Source organism: Ochotona princeps, chromosome 2, assembly GCF_030435755.1.
Source record: "Ochotona princeps isolate mOchPri1 chromosome 2, mOchPri1.hap1, whole genome shotgun sequence".
Taxonomy (NCBI): domain Eukaryota; kingdom Metazoa; phylum Chordata; class Mammalia; order Lagomorpha; family Ochotonidae; genus Ochotona; species Ochotona princeps.
The window spans coordinates 110,711,000-110,726,594 of NC_080833.1; the positions used below are offsets into that span (position 1 = coordinate 110,711,000).

The following is a 15,595-nucleotide window of genomic DNA, read 5'->3' on the forward strand; positions in this document are numbered from 1 at the left end:
AGGCTGTGGGGAGAGAGTACACAGGGACAGAAGACAGAGAAGTGTCTCTACTCCATCTGCTGGAGCCTGGAGCTGTCCAATTCCCCACTAGCATTTCCCATGGAGGCTGCCTATCCTGGGGTCAATGGCTTAGAAGCCGGGAATAGGAGGCTTGGGGTGCAGGCCACGCACAGGGGCTGAAGGAGTAAGTATTGCACCTGCTGGGTGTGGGGTCCTGGTGGGCTTGTTCCTGGGGACCTGGGACTGGGGCACGAGCGGGTGCTGGGGCAGCTCCAGGGTGCCTGGTTGCATGTTGCACAGCCTCTTCTAAGAGCTCCATCCACCTGTTGCTCAGCAAGAAGAGAGAGTTGGTGGTAAGAATGAGAGCAAACACACTTCTTTCCCTGCAGACTTGCCGCTCTAGAGCTTTAAGGCTTCTCCACCCGGCCCCAAGACCTCACTGCAGATTCCCCCTTCCCTCCTAGTTTCACTAGCTTCTCCCTTGGGGTTACATGGCTTGTGGAGACCATGACCGAACACCAACCTTCTGTTATGCCCTGTGCTAAGCCCTCTACATGTCTTCTCTCTCCAAATACTTCCCTAAGAGGTAGCATTTTCCACATTCCACAGACGAAGACCCTGAGGGTGAGACATTGTCTGACTTGACTTACTTTCCTTCATTGAGCCATATGGCTGCTGTCAGGGAACATGCGGGTGGGGAGCAGGGCCCTTGGAGGCAAAGGTCTGAGAAGCACGGGTAGATGTAACAGGTTTGGAGGGGATGGGAGTGGGCAGAAGGGAAAGCAGCAGTGGTGGTGGCTGCTAGTCTTTGGGGGCTCACTCTCTTTGGAACAGGCCTGGTCGAAGGGTTGGGGTGGTGATCCCTTCATGGCTTCTTCATGCTTGTCCTGCCTCCGTCTCCCTTCCTGGTCACCTGTCAGGGACTACTATGGGGCCCAGCCCGAGTCTCACTACACATCATTTTCATACACACCACCCTGGTCCCAAGGGAACAGCAGTTATACAGGACCCCTCTGTTCTCACGTGTTCTTGTCTGATGACGTCAATGCAACCAGCTCATAGATTTGGGGTGGCCCCAGCTCAGAGGTACAGATGATGAAGAAAGCTCGTTTATCTATGAGGGGAAAGGAAGACAGAAAGTCTGAACTGAAGATGGCATGTATGATCGCAGTCTGGGCCAGAGCACAGAGTGTGGATCTGAAGCTCTGACCCTCAGCACAGATGAAGAATACTGCATGAGACAGACTTGAGTCTTCAGAACTACCAGGGACCCGCTGCAGAAGGGACAGAAGCAATCCTGGGACCACTAACATCACCTGTTACAGGCCCCCCATCTCCCTCTGCCCTAATAACAGCGAGGGTTGGGGGCCAGTGTTGTGTGCCCTGGGTAAAGCTGTTACTTAGAATACCAGCATCCCATGTAGGTGCTGGTTTAAGTTTTGACTGCTCCATTTCCAATCCAACTTTCTGCTAATGCACTTGGGAAAGTAGCAAAAAATGGCCAAGTCCTTGGGCTCTTGTCACCCATGTGAGATGGTACAAGGATTTGGACTGTTCCAGTAAAGATCACTGGGTCTTTTGGAGAATGAACCAGTGGATAGAAGATTCTCTTGCTTTCTCCATTCTTCCCTTCCCCTCTCTCTGTAAACTACATTAAAGAAAAAAAAAAAAAAAAAAAGATTTGGGCCTGGTGCAGTAACCTAGCGGATAAACTCCTTGCTGTCCACACACTGGGATTCCATATGGGCACCAGTTCTGATTCTGGCGGCCCCACTTCCCATCCAGCTGACTGTGGCCTGGGAAAGCAGTAGAGAACAGTCCAAAGTCTTGGGACCCTGCATCTATGTGGGAGACCTGGAAGAAGCTCTGGCCATTATGGCCACTTGGAGAGCGAATCATCGGATGGAAGATCTTCCTCTCTGTCTCTCCTCCTCTCTGTATATCTGACTTTCCAATATTTTATTTTGTTTTCCAATATTTATTTTTACTGGAAAGTCAGATATACAGAGAGGAGGAGAGACAGAAAGGAAGATCTTTCATCCTCTGGTTCACCCCCTGCTAAATGGTTTTAACAACCTGAGCTGAGTCGATCCGAAGCCAGGAGCCAGGAGCTTCTCCCAGATCTCCACATGGGTGCAGGGTCCCAAGGTTTTGGGCCATCCTCTGCTACTTTGCCAGACCACACACAGAGAGCTGGATGGGAAATGGAGCAGCTGGGACACAAACTGGTGCCTAATGGGATACTGGCACTTAGATGGTAAGAATTTAGCCACTGAATCAGACCCACAATGTTAAAAATTGCACCGGACCCACAAATACATGTTAAAAAACAAAACAAAACAAAACAAAAAAAACCGCAAACCAACCAACCAAACGAAAAACAAAACAAAACAAAAAACAAAAAATGGTGATGACTGACATGTATGTGGTACAGGTTAGAAAAAATGTTTTTTTCCCTATGCCTGCTGTACTTGGTCTGGACTGTGAGTGCTGCAGCCCTTCATATCCAAGCTCTGTCCAGGAAACTCGCAGCAAGAGGGCTTGTCTTACTACTACTGCCTAATCCTGCAACATCCCTAAACCATCCTGGGTGTTTCCACCTACCATCCAAGCCAGCACTATCCTTGAGGGATGACGACAAGCTACCTTCCCAACTCCAGGTTGTCTTTCTTCATCTTGATCTCTCCTCTACTTTCCTCTCATTCTACTGGATCTCAGACCACATCCTCTTGTTTTGACTGGGTCAGGACAGGAGGAAATGAAGCCAAGTGGACATGGGTCCTGTAAGGCCCCAGGTTGGTCTCCATAACCATGCTCAATGGATACAAGTTACAGTGACCGAATGACCCCCCAAAGATCTAGGGTACCTGTGGCCACAGAGCGGATGAGTACGGCATTGAGCTTGAGCACAGGGCTGAAGGTCTGCTTGCTATCTGTGGAGCCCGCGGCAGTCTTGCTGTGGCACTTCAGCAGCAGCTTTTCGTCCTGTTTCTGCAGCAGCACCAGCAGGTCCTCCAAGAGCAGCACGTGCAGGTCTGGAGGGTGGTGGTAGGCAGACCCTGCTGTCCACTCAGCACTTGTCAGCACAGTGGGGAGCACCAGCTGTCTGAGGCCTGTCCCCAGAGTCTAGTCCTGGGAGACTAGTGACCCAACTCTTTTCTCTCTGGTCACTTTACTGTCTATCTCATTACAGTATCAGAGCCCAAGGCTCATGGAACAGAGAAGAAAGAATCTGGGTCCCATCCCCCATAGACCCTGTCCCATTAACAGTCCCAGATACACACCCAAGGTCTTGTCCTTGCTGATCCTCCAGGTCAGAGGTCCCTCATGAATCATCTTCCTGGTTGTAAGGTCCAGGCTCTGTTACATAGAGACCATCATTCATTCACTCAACAAGCATTTGAGAACTGCCTACAGTAGACATTGTGCTAAGGTGCTGGAAAAAGCTTTGAATAAGGAAGAGCTTGGGCCTTCCACACTGGTAGGGGATACAAAGTAGAAAGGCAGTGAGGAAGTCCTGTGTCCTGTACTATGCTGGGAATACATCAGTGACTCTGACTTGGGTCTCCCAGGCATTCTATCACAGACTTCCTCAAGACTGATTTTCTGGCCCATCCTTCCAGTTTTGTTCTCTGCCAAGCATCTTTCAGTTAGCTTCAAGTCCTATCCTGCCTCCGGCCCTTCAGGCCGAGTGCTGACACCCAGCCTTTCTTGGTGGGGCTATCTGCCTCTGTCTCTCTGGGAATAAGGTGCTAATACAGTATGTGCTGGCCTATTACAGATGCTCTATGTCTTATATCTCCAAGACTCTCCTAAGGGTGCCCTGGAAGTGTGTGAAGGGCTAACTGCTGCAGTCTCTGCCTACCTTGAATTCTGCTGCCAGAGGGTTGTTGGCCCTCTCCAGGGCGGTGGCATCCAGGCGTTTCTGATAGCCCTCTAAACGGTGCCGGTTCTCTGTCTGCTTGACTGCTTCATTCACATACTTGAGAATCTCCCGGCACTGGTCCCGAGCCCGGCACAGCTTCTCATGCTCAGAGGTGCCACCTACAAATATGGGAGAGTTGACTATTAGGGGTTCCTACCTGAGAAGTCCACCTCAGGGCCAGATAATGCCTGCCTGTTCAGGTATGTGGTAACTGTCTTGCCTCAAACAAGCAGGCAGGGGTAGAGGACAGCTACCACTGTCCAGCTGAGGACCTTAAGTGGTAGAGTTAACTTCTGCTGAGCACCCTTGGGTTTCACCGCACTGCTCAGACAATACTGAGAATCCTTGGGCATCACTGGCTAGTCACAACCAGCTGTACAGCTGGAGGAACAGCAACAGGGACAGGGGCAGGGCAAGGATTATGGTGCCTCTTGGATAACCTGTGCAAAACAGGCTGAGGTTCCTCATACCTCTCTGACTCGGTTACACGTTTGAGGGCAGCACAGAAATTCAAGGGCCCTAGGACAGCAACAGCCTCAGTTCAACCCTTCAGTCAGCCTGATCCCCACTCTTCTACTTTTACCACTTACGGCTGTGTCTTGTGTGTACTGAACAGACACTGAAGTTCTGCTGCAGCTCCAGGTGTGAGACCATGCCCATCACAGGAGCTGAGTGCCTGAGAGCCAGGCTGTGCTTTCATCAATTGCAGAGTCTCCACAGAAGCTAGCAGTGACCCTGATTCCTCCTACCGAGCACCTTGCATTGTTCCAAGCCTAAGTACAATCGCTTTTCACCTAAGACGCACATAACAAGGTAAGGATGAGGACACTGAAGACCACAGAGGCCTACGGGGCTACAGTCACAGAGAAGAGCCAGAGGCCTTTGAAAGGAGGTCTGTTGTGACCCACCTGAGCCCCTCCCCAGGCCCCTACCCTCTGTATGCTTGATGACGTTCTCCAGCAGCAGGGGGTACTTGGTGAGCCGCTGCATCTCCGAGATGATAAGGTCTCTAAGCTGCAGCCTTCGGCACTGAGGGTGGCTCTCAGCCTCCTAGGTGGGCAGAGGGGGACAGACCAAGGAAGGCTTTAGCCTCTAGTTAGGAGCTGGCTTGAGGACTCAGGTCCTAGGTGGATGCGAAAATTGAAGATGGGTCCTAGCCCTAGTCAGGACATTTAACCAACAGTGAAGGCACTTTTTCTGTAAATACTTAGGGCTGTTGGTAGCAAGGCAACAACACCCAAGAAAAGGATATAGTCAAAAGAGAGGGCAGTTATCATTGCTGTTCTACAGACAATGTCACTGAGCTCCATCCAAGTGCACACAGTGAGCCAGCCTTCTGAATGCTGGTCCAGCACTTCTCTCTGTGAACATCTCCAGCCCTCGAGTACTGATGCTTTGGGAGAGCTTATGTGGGGAAGGTGCAAATGGCAGAGGAACTGCTGTACAGCCAGAAGATGCTTTTGGCCAGAGGGAGGGAGTTCAAGTGAAGTTGATGGAGATGAGGGAAGGCTGAGGCAGGCCAACGACACACCTGCATGAAGAGCTGGAACCGGCTCTCCTTGCGTTGCTTGGTCTTGATCAGTTCCAAGGCTATGGACTGATAGGAACAGAACTGTGCAGCCACCTGCTGAAGCTCCTCTCGGGCGGCTCCATCGAACTGAGGAGACAGAATGAACACCAGTCCAAGCATCACACTTCTGCCTGGGAACAGTCCCCACTCACTCTTTCCAGGCTAAATTCCCTAGTCTTGGGTAGTAGAACCACACCTCCTCTAATCTCCTCTGGCTAAGTTACAAAGCTGGGAACATACCCGAGACAGCATGAGATCACTGATCCCTCGGATGATTGGACCCTCCTCCCGGAGCCTCTTCATTGCTTCACATAAAGAATCTGGGATAAGGGGAGAAAAAATAGAGAAATGTCTGGGATTGAGCTACATTGCCAGAACCTTTGAGGTGGCGAGAAAAAAAAAAAAACCTTTGACAAAAGTTCCATGGAAGGGTCTAGAAACCATTTGATTTTTGGGAGAAACTTCAGTGGTTTTAGGTTGCCCACCAACTTTTCTTTTACCAGGAGGGGTGACAGGGTTATCTACCCAGGGAGGCCCCGGCAGATGGGTCAAATGGGAACAGAAAGGTGAAGGCTGGCAGGGGAGGTGCTGGAAGAGCACAGGCTCCTTACTGTGAATCTCTATGAGCTCAGGCAGGTTAGGAAAGAGCCGGGCCAGCTCATCCCGTGGCATCAGGTTCTCCTTCTTCATACGTTGGTAGAAGATGAGGTCCAGAACCCGGAGTGTGCGCAGGTGGGAAGTCTCGGTCACAAACAACTCTGAGTGGTGGTTGTGACAGAGGGGCAAAAGTGAGTACCTCCAGTCACTGTCCTGGTCCCCATATCATTCTCCTTTTGGAGGACTTGGAGTGCTGGTTTCAGACTATACCAAAGGTCACAGAAGTGGAATTACAGAAACAGGTCCCATGGACCTGGTACTGCTTCTATCTATCTATTTATTTATTAGTTACTTACTTACTGCTCCTATTTACTTGGCTCACACCCTCCATGTCTGCGGCATCCCAGACCTGTGTCCACACAAGTGTGAAAGGAATATATTCTTACCGTTGATAACTTCCTGCCGGTCAATCTCCCTCTGGGTCAGCCCAGCCACCACGTCCTTGCCCACTGTATGTTGCCAGTTTTGCGCATCTGGCTCTGGCTCAAGGTCAGACAGCTGGCCCAGATCATCCTCTAGGAGATGGGGAAGGAGGACATCGGTGCAGAACCCCAAGTTGGGGGACTCAATGCTCCTGAAGAAAAACAGATAGCTCAGCTTCATTGAGAAAAACACATAGGCCTACCTCTCCCTCCTCTACCCACACAAAGCCAATGGGCCATGAGGTAGAGCTGCAATCTTAGTCAGCTGCTCGGTGGTGGGAGTGGCAGCCAGGTACCAACAGGATGTAGAGATAGTCAACAGAGGGACCCTGTTCCATTACTCACCTGCGGCCCATTTTGGGGGTGAAGGGAGGGGTTGGGTTCTCAAGAGACCTGTGGAGAGAAAATTAATTCTCAGCAACCATCTATCCTGGTCTGTCCCCAGGACATCATGGGGTGGGGCCACTTGAGTTCTGCTAACCTGGTGGACAGGCTGGAGGCAGAAGAGGAGGCTGACTGGTGGAGTCGAGTAGCTTCTGCAGCAGCATCCATGTCAACATCACTGCGAGAGCGGGGCACGTTCTCTGCTTTTCGAGACCGTTTCATCTCTTCCCGGCCCTTGAGGCTCTCAGAGCGGCCCAGGCGAATCTCTGAGCGTGAGCTGTGGAAAGGGACACATTCAGGCTGGTCTTTATCTGCTCCCTTTCTCAAGATGCTGTGGGTTCCACCCTCCACCCCCTACAGTGCTAAGGCATCGGAATGTAGAAGTGTCTCAGTGACAAACCACTCCTATTGCTGCACCCAGCCACTCCAACAAGGCACTCTACAAATTGCTCTCTCCCCCTCAGCCTCTCTTGGTAGGTAGGGTCTCTCACATTCCTCTTTGACGTGCTGGGAAAGGGTCCCATTAGGAAGATGAAATCTTGGCCTGTAACCCCACACTCCTGTCAGGCAAGCTGTGGCTATCACAGTCCCCATTAAGGACTACAGGCCCCAGTTCCCTGCCCCTGGGGCCCTCTGGTAGCCAGCATGTCTTGCCTCTACTTTGGAACAAGCCAGCCACGTCCCTCAATTTTGAGACAGGGAGTTGGAAGAAGCAGTATAGCTGCCTGGAAGTCATATTACCTATGATCTCAATATCCACAGGAACATGGGTTTGGCTCCTCTTGCTCTGAAGGTAAATAGACTCCTTGTCTAGATCAGGCTCAAATGGGTTTTGGGAGCAAAGGCTGACCTCGGTTGACCTACAGCTCACTATATGCTTACTCATTATTATATATTCTCATGCTAACTGGCACACCTGCTAGCTACCCTGACAAGAAACTCAGATCATATAGAGTGAAAAAGGGGCAGTGCCTAGATTTTGAGATTACCCACATACTTTCAGAAAAACTATGGCTATCCTTCCACCTTATTACAATGTGCCTCTCCTTTTCAAGCCACGTAATGTAAAACAGTTCGGAGATGGGGCTATTCCCCTCCACGCAGGCCTCAATGAGTTTGTGCAGTGTGTATCTTCACTTTTTCAACAAGGCCGTCATCTCCTGTTCTCCAATGCTTCTGAATTCCTTTTACAGGGGAAGGTAAGGACCTGGGTTCTCAGCAGTCCTTGCTGTCCAGCTCCAGTGTGACTGCTGGAGGTAGACTTCTTCCTTTTATATGGTTTTCTCAGAGGTTAAGTTCGGTCCCTACATCCACATACTCATTCTAGGATCTATACAGCGCCACTACAAAAATTCTATCTTGTGCTTGGATTCCAACTCTTCTCATCGCCATGTGAATTTTGCTTGCATTCCGACTCATCCCATCACCATGTGAATTTTTTCCATTCTTAACAGCTCCCTTCCTAAGCTTCCATTTGGGAGGCTTGGGAGGATGTTTAAAGGAGCTAGATATGCTCCGGCTCCGCCATGCTTCTTTACTGAGCATTTCTGAGGTTTGATGAGTTGGTGATGACTGCTGTTGCTCTCGGTCACATCCGGCAGTGCATCAGCCCTGAGACACGGCATCTCTGACCTCTAGCTGCCCTGAGATGGCCCCCCTTCTTCCCCCTGCCATGCCCTACTGTGCCGGTTCTTTGCCGACATTATTATTAATCTACATCCTGCTCTGCTTCAGGGACAACAGAAGGCCTAGAGATGTCTGTGGAGGTCTTAATAGCACAGCAGCTGCTACAGTGAGGGAGCCGGACATCCTGATCTCCATTCATCACCTCTCTCCACACCGGAGGATCCAAAGTGGAGATCACTTCCTGAGGTTCTGAGGGTTTGTCCAGCAGAGTCAGAATGCATAATGCTGACTGATCCCCTACTGAACTTATCATTACCTAGAAATCTGTTAAAACAACTTCAACACAGGCTAATTTAAAACACTTTCACCAGTTTCTGTAGTGAACCACTTTAGCCCCAGGACAAACCTCCTCAGTGGGGGGTTGCGGGGCTGCAGAGCTGTCCTTCAAGTGCAAAGGCAGTAAGATCCCCACCAAGACGTAATGCAAATGATCCACCCCTGGGCAAGCATTCCTACGTTTCTGCCTTTTAGAACTGAGGGTATCATCTTACATCTGTTGAGTGTCTACATCCTCTAACCCATCATACTGCTAATTCTATTTTTTAAGAAGTTTTTTATCTATTTAAAGACAGAGTTATCAGACAAAGAAACAGAGATATTTCATCTCCTGGTTTACTCCCCAAATGCTGGCAACAACTACATCCGGATTAGCCCGAAGCCAGGAGCCTGGACCAGCTGGGTCTCCCACTAAAAAGGCAGGGGCCCAAGCACTTAAGTATCATTTGCTGCCTTCCAGGATGCATTAGCAAGCAAGCTGGACCAGAGGCAGCTCTCTAGCACTCAAACCAGAGCTCTGATACGGAATGTGGCAGTCCCAAGTAGTGACTTAACCTGCTGCACCACTACCCTTGCCCCTACAAATACTATTTATCCCAAGATAATCCATGAGTTTATATGATTAAATCTAAGTCTTCTGCTGAAAGTAGTACGAAGATCTGGTGAATGTCTTTGGGCAAATCTAACTTGCAATGCCAAGAGCGCAAGTAGGTTAATGATCTTGAATATTTTCTCAAAATGTTAATGATGTCTTATAATTTTAAAATATTTACTGTAAGACTATGACTACTGCAGCAATCATGTAATTTGTGTATTTACTCTACCCACCTATGTTAGAACTCCATCTCTCCCCACAGTACAAATCTAACTTACTGCCCCTAAATCTGTCGGTTCTCACTACGGCCAGTTCTTTTTTAACATAAAGCCTTAATATAAATAGAGGAACAAACATGTATTCAAGTAGGAGCATCTAACTTACAGTTTGACAGTTATTTCAAAGGCAAAATGGCTGCAACATCTACCCAGGCTGCTACATAATGACTTGTTTGTGCTGCCTCTACTGTAGCTCAGGGGCTTTTGGAGTTCAAGTTATACAAGAATTAATTTCCTATGCAATATCACACTATTATTCCTCCAGGGTGACCTGAGGGATGTTTTGAGTATCAACAATCTTTACATTAAAATGTAGGCTGCAGAATTCGAAACATGACTTGATTATCACTGTGTCACATTCACAGTCAAGCAAAGAAACTCAAAAGTGTGTTGTAATACCAGCAAGAATTCTAGTCAGAGCCTAACAAGATGGGTTTGATGCTGTCACACTATGGCTTAAGTCACTGCCTACATTGCTGGCATCACATATAAGCACCAGTTTGTTTCGGTTGTTTCATTTAAAATCCAGCTCCTAGGCCCGGTGCCGTGGCCTAGCGGCTTAATTCCTCGCCTTGAATGTGCTGGAATCCCATATGGGTGCCAGTTCTAATCCCGGCAGCCCAGTTTCCCATCCAGTTTCCTGCTTGTGGACTGGGAAAGCAGTCCAGGACGGCCCAAAGCCTTGGGACCCTGCACCCGTGTGGGAGACCCAGAAGAGGTCCTGGGCTCCTGGCTTCGAATTGGCTCAGCACTGGCCATTGCACTCACTTGGGGAGTGAATTATCAGATGGAAGATCTTCCTCTCTGTCTCTCCTTTTCTCCATATATCTGACCTTGCAATAGAAAAATAAATAAATCTTACAAAAAAAAAAATCCGGCTTCCTGCTAATGTGCTTAATAAAGAATACAAGATGGCTAACTGTTTGGCCCCATAGCTTCAGTCTGGCCTAGCCTCAGCTATTATGGCCATTTTGGGACTGAACCAGTGGATGTAAGATCAATTTAAATAAATCTTGGGCCTGGCGGTGTGGCCTAGTGGCTAAAGTCCTCACCTTGAATACGCTAGGATCCCATATGGGCGCCGGTTCTAATCCCGGCTGCTCCACTTTCCATCCAGCTTCCTGCTTGTGGCCTGGGAAAGCAGTTGAGGATGGCCCAAGGCTTTGGGATCCTGCACCCATGCAGCAGACCCAGAAGAGGTTCCAGGTTTCTGGCTTTGGATTGGCATAGCACCGGCCGTTGTGGTCACTGGGGGAGTGAATCATCGGATGGAATATCTTCCTCTCTGTCTCTCCTCCTCTCTGTATATCTGACTTTGTCACAAAAATAAATAAATCTTAAAAAAAAAAATCTCAGAAAAAGAACCTGACCAGACATAAACACAGATTCAATTTTCCTTTCCTCTTGAGAAGGCAAGGAGAGTTTGTTCTGAATCCAACAGTTTTGTATTTGTTGGGTATACCTGGAGCTTACAGACACTGCCTCATCTATTAACTCTTTTATTTTCTAGGACTTCTCTCTGTTCCCCTTTAGACTCTCCTTAATCCCTGTCATTTAGGGTTTCTTCTTTAGTTGCCTTATAATATAATCTAGTTCAGTCTTGGGATGCAGGTTAGTAATAGGACTAAATCCAAAGAAAACTGTAAAAGCCTATCCTCTTGCTCTTCCATTGGCCTCATTTCCAACACATGATGAGGGTGTCTTCTGAGGCATCAAGTGTGGGCAGCTGGGGAGATAGTTTTATTAAGTGAGAGCTATATTGTTTAGCAGAGAAGGTAAAGTGGCCAGAAAGAGACCCTAGCACCAAACTCTGTCCATGCTCTTCTCCCCAGGCAGCTGGCAAGCCCTACCCAGTCACTGCTACCTGTCGCTTTCCAGCAGGTCCTCAGGAAAGCTTCCTGTGGAGAGTCGCTGTGTCCCGGGTTCTGGGGCGTCATACTGCTGGCTGTTCTCAAAGTGTTGAATGATGTTTCTCACATTGCCTGGTTTGACTGGAGGCAAGAAGGAAATGAAGGGTACTATGCCTTCTGTTCAGGGATCGCTTTTCCAGCCCTTACTCCCCGCTAGCCCAGAAGACAGAGCAATAAGCAAGCATGGATGAGAACAGCAGGAAAATCAAGCGGCATGGATCTGGTCCTGTCCTGGCCCTTCTATGACTACGCCGTGTGGCCTTGGATGGCCACTCTACCATCCTATGTCCACTTCTTCCTCATGTGTAAAACTGAAGGATTTGGAAGCCCATTTTCCATGGAACTATTTTTTGGATATTATGATCTTTATTAAATAACACTTCTGCTCGAAGAAACATGATTAGGTTTTTAAGAGCCATGTACTAGCTAAAACAATTAGCCAGGAAGGCAAAAAACAACAACTGGGTGTGTTGTCAAATCAGATTTGTTCAAGTTTCTATTATTTTTAGAGTTCATTAGTTTGGCTTTTTCCTATTCTCCTTCCTGATATTTCTAACCCCTCAGGTGTCCATCAATAAAGAACCAAACCCTTTATACCAGTGAGGGGAATGGAGGAGCAACAGAGCAGATGTCACTCTGACAAATTCCAGACACTTTGTGAAAATGAAGACAGCTCTTCTTGTTCAAACAGAAGGGAGTTCAGACAGCAAAGACACAGATGGTATCACAGATGCTGAGAAGAGAACCCACACCTAGGGTTACCACAGCTTTCAGCATGACAGAGGGAGACTGGTTCATCTTAATTCACCTAGCTCATCTCTGAGTCCAGTCATGTTAGAACAGGGGTTGGGCCAGAAATACTGCTTTGTCTGGGACCAGCGGGAACTGGGGAAGTTCTAGGTCCTCATCTAAGCTGCACCAACAAAGTCTGTAGCTGCTTTCCAGACTCTGATATCCATATACAGAAACCTACAAACTTCCCTGTCCCCAAACCTGCCTTTTAAAACAGTCTAAGCCGGAAGAACAGAAAAATGTTATCTGCTCTCCTCAAAGTCTACATTTCCATGTCTCTGAGGTGGCCAGGGTAATGTTTTGCTTAAACTACACCAGAGCTTCTGTGCATGTTTCAGGAGTTGGGCTCCCATCAGCTTCATTCTGGACATTAGGACTAGATCTGCTTGCCTGCACTGAACGGACCTCTGGGCCATGGAGCTACTGCAGACACCAGGGTCGGCTGTGCAGCCACAGCCCCAAGCTATCCTGGCTGGGTGACAATGTGAGAGCCTGGGAGCATCCTATTATTGAAAGTCATCAAACTGAGTCTGCTGTTCTTTTGTTTTGGCCATGTGGAAAAGGCCCAATAGTATTTATATAGTTCTAGCTTAGCTACAGGAAGACATAGTACTAAGATCTAGTTCAACAGAATGACCCAAAGTAATGGGGACAATAGGTAGAAGGGAGCATATTTTCTAAGAGTGAAGTTTCACTAACAGTTTTTGTTCTATTTTAGTCTATGAATGACAATGGAACTAAAGAAAAGTGAACTATATGCTATTATCAGTCAGATACCTCGCTAACACACAGGTAACAGCTACCAATCCCAAAAGGCCAAACTTTCAATGTTGAGGTTTTCTAGCTTTGGCAACTGTTTGATCTTTAGATGTGAATTCTGCTGCTGTTGTGGGAAATTGAGAATACCAATCTAAACAAATAAATTACAATGGAAAAATCTGACTCAAAGAGTTGCTGTATCCAGCATCCTTACTGTGCCCTGGCAACAGCTAGCACACCTCTGCCCTGGGTGCTTCCAGCCCTCTCAAGCTGATGGGAGCTGCTCAGCCTTGGAGGCCTGCCTTGGCCGCAGGTCTTCCCAGTGAGGGTGGACAAGAGGTAAGATGTTAAGTGTTAGGGGAATAGAGGTCACATTTGTTTAAATTTTTTTAAGATAATTTTTTAACGGCATAATGAGTCTAGAAGTATTGTTTACATAAAATAAATCCTAGCAACAGAATGATTTCCTATTGTACCTCATTGCTCTCTGTATTTATTGGAATGTCCCCCAAAACATCACTCACTTAATTACATATATATAAACTCATTGATGGGAAATGAACCTTCTAATTCTGGGACATTTCAATCTAAATTCCCAACTTCTGTGGGTCAATGGATAGCATATTCACGTTTTGAATCCATAGATTCCAGAACGTATTAGATTCTCATGGTATGCTTTAGTCATTCTGTTACCTGCTACAGCCATACAGCATTGGCAGGTAAAAGTCAAAGGAGAAGAAAGCCACATCGAGGTGCTTCAGCAAAGCAGATGATATTAACAAATAAAAAATACCCAAGAGAAAAACTGTGAGAGACCCATAATTTACTAGAAGAAAAATTACTTTCACAAATAATTTCAACTGAAAATGAAAATTTGAGCTACTTCTCTACAGGATACTTCAGCTTGTGAGGGGTCCCTTCACAGATACAGAACCCTGGTCTCCAAAACCTCATTTCTAGAGAGGCCACACAATTTAGGAGGCCTCAGACTGTTAAGAAACAAAACTAAACAAGAACCAAAAAACCTGCTAGAGGGCTAGCTAAAGGGCTCTTACCAGAATCCCTAGGAACACCTATCTGGGATAGGAGGGTCTCTGCTCCTCAAAACCCTGGGTTAGGCTGGCAAGGTCTTATACCCAAGCATGAGGGCAGAAGCCCCCTGGACACAGGTTTGTGACATAGAGCAGCTTTTGCAACAGGGAGGAACATACAGAGAGGGAGGGAGGAAAGGAATAGGACAGGAGAAAGGGAAGGGAAAAGGAAGATAAGATTTGGAGATGAAAACTCAATGCTAATGCAAAGACAAATCCAAAGAAAATGGTCCTTTTACCTTCCACAGGGGACAAAGGAATATGAAATGCTAAAAGAAAAACAAACAAAAACAAAAGTAAACCATGAAAAGTCAAATTAATATTTCAAGAGTCAAAATAAAAATTACATTAATCTGGAAAATGAAAAGGTAGTGACCAAAATCAAGGTGGATCTAGCAGGGTCCCTCCCTTCCGTCTCCCCTACAAGAGCAATTTCAGAAAGTCAGCATGTCCACACCATGTTCCCATTGATACCAGGGATTTAATATATTGGCTGGGGTTAGGGTAAAAGAGCAACAATTTATAGACACTTGACAGCTGGGAAGAGATTAGTGGGAATGTCAAGTGAGTTTTAGGTTATTGATAACATTATTTGATAACAAATTTGATAACAAATTTGCTGCCCTCCCCTATTTCCACTTGAAAATCACTCAAATCCCTAATCCAGGGTCTGGTATTGCACCCAACGCACCGACAACAGGCCTACATGCTGAGTACAACGGATGGGATCAATGGGGGCAATGTTCCTTCGCTTGGATGTTCAGAGTCTATAACTGGCTCTGAGTTCCTAGACTAAGACCCAGAGACTGGCAAGGCCTCTCTGGCTCAAACACTAACTTGTACTTCAGAGCCTGCACTAGATGTGGCAGGACAGACAGCGGCAGTGGTGAGAGGAAGCTGCAGTCTTAAGAGTTGGGGCCCAGGGCTCCCAGAAGCATAGGAAGGCCCTCCACCAACAAACACGCTGGTATGTCCAAGGCTGCTGCTCCCCATATACTCACTGCTTTGGGAAGAGCTTTTGGGCTTCCCAATGTACTTGAGGATGGGGTTTCGCTTCTTGTCTTCCAAGGCATCCTTTTCTTTCTTGGAGTTGCTGCTCTGCTGAGACAAGAGACACTGGATTTGTAGGAGGTCTCAATCTCCAGATGGAGTTGCCAATCACTCCATCACTGGCACCAAACTAGAAAGCTGCCTCATGTTTATACCCTAAAAAGCACATTTACCTTTGGCCGGCTTTGGAAGAATGGACA

General features: G+C 47.6%; 1 protein-coding gene across 15 annotated transcripts in view; it reads right to left on the reverse strand.

Moving 5' to 3' along the window:
- Positions 1-15,595, reverse strand: part of ARHGEF11 (Rho guanine nucleotide exchange factor 11) — a 129,433-nt gene that overhangs the window by 5,693 nt on the left and 108,145 nt on the right. For 9 of the 15 annotated variants that reach the window (XM_058660464.1, XM_058660462.1, XM_058660461.1 and 6 more), the window contains 15 exons: positions 15,347-15,446; positions 14,585-14,614; positions 11,658-11,784; positions 7,056-7,235; positions 6,920-6,967; positions 6,539-6,726; positions 6,107-6,253; positions 5,736-5,815; positions 5,457-5,582; positions 4,858-4,975; positions 3,866-4,044; positions 3,285-3,360; positions 2,868-3,035; positions 1,024-1,114; positions 198-323 (listed from right to left, as the gene is read on the reverse strand). In XM_058660464.1, the coding sequence (XP_058516447.1) occupies positions 198-323; positions 1,024-1,114; positions 2,868-3,035; positions 3,285-3,360; positions 3,866-4,044; positions 4,858-4,975; positions 5,457-5,582; positions 5,736-5,815; positions 6,107-6,253; positions 6,539-6,726; positions 6,920-6,967; positions 7,056-7,235; positions 11,658-11,784; positions 14,585-14,614; positions 15,347-15,446 (1,784 nt within the window). The remainder of the gene's footprint in view (positions 1-197; positions 324-1,023; positions 1,115-2,867; positions 3,036-3,284; positions 3,361-3,865; positions 4,045-4,857; positions 4,976-5,456; positions 5,583-5,735; positions 5,816-6,106; positions 6,254-6,538; positions 6,727-6,919; positions 6,968-7,055; positions 7,236-11,657; positions 11,785-14,584; positions 14,615-15,346; positions 15,447-15,595) is intronic. The other 6 variants (XM_004589048.2, XM_058660455.1, XM_058660454.1 and 3 more) reach the window with 3 other exon arrangements.